This window comes from Xiphophorus hellerii, chromosome 11, assembly GCF_003331165.1.
Source record: "Xiphophorus hellerii strain 12219 chromosome 11, Xiphophorus_hellerii-4.1, whole genome shotgun sequence".
NCBI classification, from domain to species: domain Eukaryota; kingdom Metazoa; phylum Chordata; class Actinopteri; order Cyprinodontiformes; family Poeciliidae; genus Xiphophorus; species Xiphophorus hellerii.
This window is the reverse complement of record NC_045682.1, coordinates 22,107,169-22,116,176: the sequence shown is the minus strand read 5'-3', so window position 1 is coordinate 22,116,176 and position 9,008 is coordinate 22,107,169. Positions and strand designations below refer to the sequence as shown.

General features: G+C 36.2%; 1 protein-coding gene across 1 annotated transcript; it reads left to right on the top strand.

Annotated features, from left to right (window-relative positions):
• The first annotated feature begins 2,658 nt into the window (after nt 1–2,658).
• LOC116728342 (tyrosinase-like) lies at nt 2,659–8,363 on the top strand. The gene is made up of 5 exons (XM_032576386.1): nt 2,659–3,552; nt 4,498–4,714; nt 6,614–6,761; nt 6,854–7,035; nt 7,770–8,363. The coding sequence occupies exons 1-5, from the start codon at nt 2,731–2,733 to the stop codon at nt 8,024–8,026; spliced, it is 1,626 nt and encodes a 541-aa protein (XP_032432277.1). The 5' UTR covers nt 2,659–2,730; the 3' UTR covers nt 8,027–8,363.
• Nucleotides 8,364–9,008: the final 645 nt, after the last annotated feature.

The window sequence follows — 9,008 nt, the reverse complement described above, 5'->3', positions numbered from 1 at the left end:
GGAAGTCTGTACAAAGCAAAGCACTGCCCAGAGCAAGGTTTTGAGTCAGCTGCTTCTCAGTGTGGACACTGCATAAGGTCTCTGCTGTGAATTGTGAAATATATTGCTGATTATCACCAGAGTCAGTAGATTTCTGAAGAATGTACAAATAGAAATATATGTGTTAGACTTTAGTGAACAGCTGAACAAAATTTCTTTCACTCAGTTCCTAAGGCCTTTTTACCTCAGATATACCTAAACTAAAATCCTTCATTAGGATAAGCATCCTCTGCTGTTGGAAACAGGAAGTAAAAATGAGACTTTGAAACTCAAATACAAGTATTTTGTGTTTTGAAACACAAAATACTTGTTTTGTTTCAAGAAGTATTATTGTTTATTGGAACTAATCGCAAAAATGAGCCAGTAGAGGACAAGGAGAGCACACGGAAATACAAGCAGTGCAGTGCACTGCAAAGTGCTTAATAAAAAGAAACTATTAACTCATATGACAATCTGGTCTGGAAATTATAGTGGCTAAGTAAGGTATTTAGAAATTTATTTAGAACATTCCTTTATTTGTGTGTAATGCTTTTTACACAATCTAAAATAGGCTATGGCAAGAAGAGAATGTTTAAAGTTATTTTCAGTCAAACCAGTTTAACCTACATATGGTTAAACAACTGTCTTTCAACTTGTCATGTTGCTATTATGCTGTAAATCATTATTAAACCAAGAAAATATCTGCCCTCCCACAACATGCAGTGAGGCCTTTGGAGATATGACACGGTATAGGGTGAGTAATCTCAGTCAGAGCATGTATTGCTGTATTTTCCCTACTTTTTTCTTCTTTATTTTTGTTTTTCATCAAATTCTTCCCACGACTGTGCTTATTTGCATCTTGTTGGCAGGAGAAAAGCATGATGTATATAAACACTGTATAATCAAATTAATTAAGGATGCAGTTCTTCTTGCCCTGAAAACAGCCTTATTACAGGTCCAGAAAACAGCTAAAACACTGAATTCCTTTAACAGCTACCAGGGGAAGGATCCAGGCAGAAGAAATAAAAAATATACATGGCGCCCACTAGTGGTAAGATACTTGCCTTCACTGTCTGCATTGCTCCCCTGTGGCAAACACTTGGTAGCAGATGTGTTGTGTTATCAAGATACATGAACATTGATCTTTTTAACAATGGCCTCTGTCTTGAGTACTAAATGTCACATGAGATAGCATCAATGATGTTAAGATATTTGAGTTTTTCTTCTTAAGAATCATCACAAAGCACATACGTAACTGCTCAGAGCAATTGTGTGTAAGTCAGCTGCTTCTCAGTGAGGACTTTGTTTCAAGTCTTTGCTGTGAATAGTCCCATATCTATGATATGTGACGACAGAGTAAGTGGTTTCTGAAGAATGTAGAAAATGTCAAGGATTGGACTGAGGTTTTTTGTTCTTTTTAGTGGGTTAAAAAACTTAAAAGAAATTTGTGGAGTTTTTTTATTATTCTTTTTTTAGGGACTGTCTGTAAGTGTGTTAGATATTTGAAACTGAAAAATGCATTAATTTCACATTAACATTAATGTTCATATTAAATATGCATACAGAGTGAGGTTTTTGTGGCAGAATTTAAAACTGTGGTCCCACTACTGTTATGGAGAGTTTCACAGTGCAACCACAGAAAACACACTGATGTTCTGTGTGGCTATATATTGGGAATTAGGTTCATGCCAACACAATGTGAAGCATAAAATTAGTAAGTATACCACCAAAAAGGGTGTTTAGTATAGAGTATATATAAAACTTCAATCTCGTATCTAATAGAAATAAACCCCAGAACACATGCTATTGATTCTGGAAATGTGGAGATGCTTATCATACATTTCAGGTTTATATCAATAAAACATTTTGAAAACCACAGATTATTTTCATTCCAATTCAAAGCAACACATACATTTGGGTTACTTGATCGCATAGAATTTCCCAACACAGAGACATTGAAGTTTGTGGTAACATGACTAAAAAAGGGATATAACTACATTTGAAGGCACTGTAAATTTTATCTAATTCAATAATCTAATGGGACAAGTATATAGAATAAACATATTATATACATTTGCATTTATAGCCATGGCTAAATTGCAGTTCTTGCCCTGAAAACAGCCTTATTACATACATAACATCTCTGGTAAAAGGAAAATATTTTGCACGATTACAAATCTGAACTGTAAAACAGGAGCAGCAGTTTTTATGCTCCACAAATCTGGAAAGGTCCAGAAAACAGCTAAAACACTGAATTCCTTTAAATCCAGGCTAAAAACACACCTATTGAGAGTTGACTTATTATTAATAACTGGAACATTAATTTTATATTTGATGTATACTTGCTGATGATTTTTCTTGATGATTTTGATGATGGAATTTGACAAAACTTAATGTTTGTTTGTTTGTTTGGCTATTGTGTTATATTTTTGTTATATAATGCACTTTGAACTGCCTTGTTACTATATAAATAAATTTACTTGACTTGAACTATGAAGATTACCCCCGTCCTTGGATGTGTATGTTCTTTTCAGGCTGTTTGCACCACTCATGAGGTAAGCTTGAGGGTATTTTAGCATGTGACTGAGAGAGCAGTGGAGGGGGGTAGTGGGGTCTCAAGAACTTCAGTGAAAATTCCTCCCACTTTCCCACTGTGGCAGTTCTTGGTTCATGTCTCAGTGTCTGCTTTGCCTCTGAAAGGAAAAGGCTGAGATGTGGAGGTTAAAAGTTATTATTTTCATCCTGTATTTGGTGCCCACCTATCAGCAGTTCCCTCGCCTTTGTGTAACGCAACAAGCCCTGCGGACCAAGGAGTGCTGCCCGGTGTGGGAGGGGGACGGCTCAGCTTGTGGAGCCGGGTCAGGCAGGGGCTCCTGTGAGGACGTGAAGATCTCAGAGCAGCCCGACGGACCGCAGTACCCCTTCTCAGGACTGGACGATCGAGAGAAGTGGCCTTTGGTTTTCTACAACCGGACTTGTCAGTGTGCAGGGAACTTTATGGGGTTTAACTGTGGGGACTGCAAGTTTGGCTACTTTGGGGACAAGTGCAACGAAAGAAGGGTGTCTCTTAGACGAAACATATTCCACCTGACCAGGGCTGAGAGAAACAGACTCATTTCTTATCTGAATCTCGCCAAGCAGACGATCAGCAGGGAATATGTTGTTGCCACAGGGACCTATAGGGAGATGGAGAATGGCTCCAATCCGATGTTTGCTGATGTTTCAGTGTATGATGTGTTTGTCTGGATGCATTACTATGTGTCTCGCAATGCGCTGTTAGGTGGGCCAGGGAATGTCTGGAGAAATGTGGACTTTGGACACTGGGCTCCTGCATTTCCACCATGGCACCGTGTTTACTTGCTGCACTGGGAACATGAGATCAGGAAGCTGACAGGAGACATGACTTTCTCCATTCCTTACTGGGACTGGAGAGATGCACAGGACTGTGAAGTGTGCACTGATGAGCTTATGGGGGCCCGGAGCCCCCGGAACCCCAATCTTATCAGCCCAAGCTCTGTCTTCTCCTCTTGGAAGGTAAAATAAAGCATGCTATTTTCTTTTGTTTATTTATATAAAAATGTTTTTGAAAAGATAAATGTGATTGTCAAATTTTTTGCTGTATTATATTTTTTCCTAACAAGCAAAACAGAAATTTACAATACATGACAAACATAAACTCTTTTCAATCCTATCTTTCAAAATATATATTTTTTTATCCTAATAGGAGGGAAAAAGAATTGCAAAAACAATTCTTCTGCTTTGGCTTTTTTGTCAACTGAAATGATCATTTCAAAAACAAAAATAAAAAAAGTATCCCAACCAGGCAGATGCTATGTGACAATAACATAATATTTTAAATAAACATAGCTTGATTTGTAAGATCCTGAAACAACTATAATGAACTTTCTTTTATAAGTCAACAATAACAGACAAAAGAGGTAAAAATGGAATCCATAGAAGTTAAAAGGCAAAGTAAACTGACCAAAATAAACACAAAGGCACATTTCAAAGCTGTCAAAAAGCAACACGACTATATTGGGAATAATCTGTGGACAGACAAGAAAAAGGGGAACATTTGTAGAGTATTTGTACCATTACATCTGCCGAATTACTGGGGAATTATTTTTTCACATAGGCCCCAGTTGCTTTAATAACTTTTTCCATTAATACATAAATCTTAAAACTGCAACACCTTCTTTCAAAGTTATGACTGAGATTTTCACACTGACCCAAACTTATTTCGTAATCCCAGTCAACTAGTCTCTCTTTTTTTTAAAAAAGTTCAAAAGTATACTTACGTAAGAGCTTACAGAATAAACTCATAAGAAAATCTTCTAAAAAGGACATTTGCACAAGATAGAAACTCATATTTGTGTTTCAAATCTGCCTATTTATTCCTCAATTATGGATTAAGTAATGTTTAGTTCACTAATAAGGTTTTGTGTTTACAATTTAACTTTCTGTACTCGGCAACAACAGGTGCTGTGCTCCCAGGCCGAGGAGTACAGTAACAGGGGTGTTCTCTGTGATGCCAGAAATGAAGGCCCTCTCCGCCGTAATCCTGGAAACCATAATCAAAATATTGTGGAAAGATTACCAACTTCTGCAGATGTGGAGTTCACTCTCAGCCTCCCAAACTATGACACTGGAGCAATGGACCGCACCGCCAACATGAGCTTCAGGAATACCCTAGAAGGTCAGCAAGTCAGAGCCTGACTAAAAACCAACATACAATCTCACTTATGCTGTTTATCGGACTACTTCTATATCCTGCTGTCATACTTTTATATGTAGTGCAAGCTCGTCTTAAGGTTGCTCATCATTCTTAGCAGTGAAGGACCTTTCTCTTCACTGGAAAAAAAAGTTTGATATTTTTATAGGCGTTTAACATCCAAGCAAAAGCAAGTGTCCTTTCTGTTTTGAGAAGTAGAAAAGGCTAGGATAGTCCATTCTGGATAGAATAAACAGATGAATCAAAACAGAGAAAGTTATTTATTTGAACCTTTTACCACCTATTTTAAGCAAAAATGGTGTAGTGTAGCACTGCTGCTAAGCTATATAAAACCCTCCATCTCTCATACCACATCTTCATTAGACCAAGGGATCTGACTTAATGTTTGAGGGACATATCCATGTGACCCTAAAACACAAGCTTCCCACATGATGGTTGAAGAAACACGGGACCCTAACGATGATCATATTGCTGACTAATAAGCTGAAAACTACCTGCAATCAGTTGGAATTAGAAATATTTCTTGGACAATGATAGTGCTTAAGAGCCAAAAAGGTTTTTTAAAAAATAAGTCTTGACCTGTGACATCGCTAGGATTAAAAGATAAGATGGTCTTAACCCCAAGGTCAACAGGAAGTCATGTACAACTTCATTGGATTTCTAAATGTTTTCAAAGGAGACTTCATGCATTTTATAGTGCCTATTGAAGAGCATTATGAACCTGATATCAGTCCAGGTTCATAATGCTGGACTTGTATTCTGCTTCTTGTAGAAATAGGAGAAAGGAATCTTAAAGATTTCTTAAAATGTGAAGTATCAACAAAGACTTAATGGAATGGTTTTATTGATATTGAGTTAATACAAGGTGAGACGGAAGGTAAACAGAAAACCTTTAGAGTTATTGCTCATGAAGTTTCTTAAGTAGCATGTTGGATCAGGTAGTGGACTTTTACAAACTGACTGTGAGAAGTGAATAATAAAAATATAGAAGCTGATGTGTTTTTATATATTTAAATTTAGATTTAAATAACTATAAAACATGGTAAAAACCTGTTATTAGTATGTCCCAATACATAAAACTGTGCAAAAATTGCATACCTGTTTTACTATTCTTATATGACTTGTATTACTAAATTAGATCATATTCATATGCTTATGTACTCAGTAAGAGTGGTTATTTATTTAGGCAATGTTCGCTGACAGTAATGCAGAAGAGGAAGAAATGCGTTTGGATCATTATGCTCATTTAAGAAGGCTGTTGAGAGCCTAAGCTGCGACTCTGACTTTTTTACTGACGCCTCAGCAAACATTTTAGGAGTAATACCATTTTAAGTTGTGACAGATAATGTGAGGGTTTCCCATGAGCTCATTCAAGTGTGAACATACTTGAAAGCGGTTAAATAGTGCATTGCTGCCAGACATTTATACTAACTTCTAGAAGCTCTAAAATAATTGTTTTGACTTTTGGCAGCTAATTAAAGTTTTAAAATAAAACAATAGTATGTCTACTCTAAGCAATATCAATTTCATGTATCTAGTACATGAAGCTGCCGAAACTGATAACAGTATGTCAGTATCAATGGTGAAACCAGTCCTTTATCAATGTTGGCTGAAATGCTGAAAAACCCATTATTTTAACAGCAACAAAACAAGATAAATTACAGAAAACTTGTCTTCATAGTGTTTCAAAACTTTTAACTGTATATTCTGAGTGACCATGGTTAAGATTCTTTACCAAAGTGAAGAACTAAATGCTAAAAAAACAAACAAAAAAAACACTATTTGATAATGGTGCAACATGGAAGCTTCCAGTTTTCTAGTTTTCTTTGGTAGCTCTCGTCACCCATATTATTCTTTCTGCAGGATTCGGGGACCCTCAGACTGGGTTGGGAAGCAGCTCTCGTTTGGGTATGCATGCTTCCCTGCATGTGTTTATGAATGGATCTATGTCCTCTGTGCAGGGCTCTGCAAATGACCCCATATTTATGCTTCACCATGCTTTTGTTGACAGGTAAGAAATGCATCCGCACAGACCTGAAACTCAGATCACCATACATATTTTTGCAGTTAATAGTGGTTCTACATTTTCTCTATCTTTTAAAGTATTTATGAACAGTGGCTAAGGAGACACAAACCATCTCCATCTCAGTATCCGGAGTCTAATGCTCCCATAGGGCACAACGGTGATTACCACATGCCTCCGTTTATACCCCTGCACAGAAACAAAGAGTACTTTATTTCCAGCAAAGACCTTGGATATGAGTACTCTTATTTGTTGGATGCCAGTAAGTTCCTCTCAGATTTTAATAAATTGTTTTTATTGATGTTGATATTTTTTTTTAATTTTATTCTGTCATGCCAGCTATTTTCATTTACAGTTAGTCTAAATACATTACAGAATTAATAAGTTTTAGGAATTAGTTTACACATATACAGTGCAATTCAAAAGTATTTACACTCCTCAAAATTATTATTATTATTATTTTTTTACATTTTCTTATATTTTCACAACAAAAATTCAAAGATTCTTTTGGAATATTTTTGAATAAATCTGCAGGACATATTGCTTAAGTAGAAAAAAGGGGATACATGATTTTCAAAGTTTTAAAAAAAAATAACACCTGGAAAAATTGGGTTTGTTTTGATGAATTTGTTTAAGATAAGAAATTATGTTGCCACCGTGATTAATTTTTATGAGCTCAATTGATAAAATTAATGAAGAGAAAACTGAAGGAACTACCGTTCAGGGAAAAAAAAGTCTGTTCGTTTTGCATGCCACAAAACTGGCCTTTATAAAATATTGAGAACAAAAAGAAAGCTATATAAAGCAAGTCCTTGTTGTAGTTTGCCACAAGTGATACAGCAGATGCAGGGAAGAAAGCGGCTCTGGTTGAACAAGAAAAAAACTCACTGAATATTGCCTTTTGTATATTGTTTAAACTATGCATGGGTCATTAAAAGGGATTTATGGCCATATATAAAAACACACTTTGCTGACTTTGCTCCACCTTTCTTGCAGACCAAAGGATTGCAGAATCCATGCGCCCCTACCTGGATGAACTGCACGATGTGTGGCCCTGGTTGATCCTTGCAGTGCTCTGTGGAGGAATTGTGACTGTGACCACAGCTATCGCTATCCTTCTTGCTAAACATCGATTCAAAGCCTGGCCTCGCAGGAAGAGTTGGAAAAACTTCTTTGCCTTACCAGAAAAGCAGCCACTTATCTGGAACAATGAAACTGAAGCCAGCCATCATAACTACCAAACAACCATGTAATTACTCATCGCCAAAAACATGGGAGTATTAACAATGTTTATCTAAATATATCTGTTGCATGCATTTAGAAAACTGTAAAATGTAATATAACCATGTTTACAATTGATCACATTTTAATAAATGCCATGAAGGTCAAATTCTTCCAAAACATTATGGGATGCAGCACATGGTTTTAACATGTTCTTGGAGTATCTTCATTTTTCAGAAAATGTTTTCATGATTCCAGACATGTATTTTTTACCTTTGTTATGATAATCTTGAAAACTAAGGCTGACTTACTTCATTAGTTGTGAACTTGAGCTTTTGGTTTCTTTTTGAATAAATTGGGAGAACATTATGCTTACAATCCCTATTAATCCTAACCTTAACTTATTTGGGGAACTTTACAAATACAGCATAAAGTTACTCAATGGCATAAAGTTATTCAAGGGCAAAATATTTTGCCCTTGTTGGATGTACAGTACATCAATAACCACATGGGTTTATTGTAGTTAGCACAGTTTCCTTATCAAAGTAAAAAATGCACAACGCAAAACTGTAAGCTAAATGAAATGCAACTTGAAAATGATAATTGACACGTAACAAATGGGAAGAGAAAGAAGTAAGCTCTGCTAATTGAACTGTAAAAGCCTGTTTGCAGTAAATGGGATTTACATAAAAAACAGCTTAATGTAAACCGCAATTTGAAAAGAGCAAAACAAGAAAACAGAGCCCCAGAGCAAAGAGTTACAGACTGTATGGATGAAAGCACTCTTCAGCGATAAACATAATTCTGCATTAGACAAGGAGAGGATGCCAGAATGTTGGGTTGGTACAGATTGCCTCAAGAATAATAATCAATTCTCAGAGTCCCTGATGGGTGCATGGGGTTACACACCAAGTAAGATAATATACTTGGTGTGTAACCCCAGTCCATTCATTCTATTGCTAATAGAATAGCAATAGAATGTTGTCAGAATATAGAATATCTTCTATTGTCAAT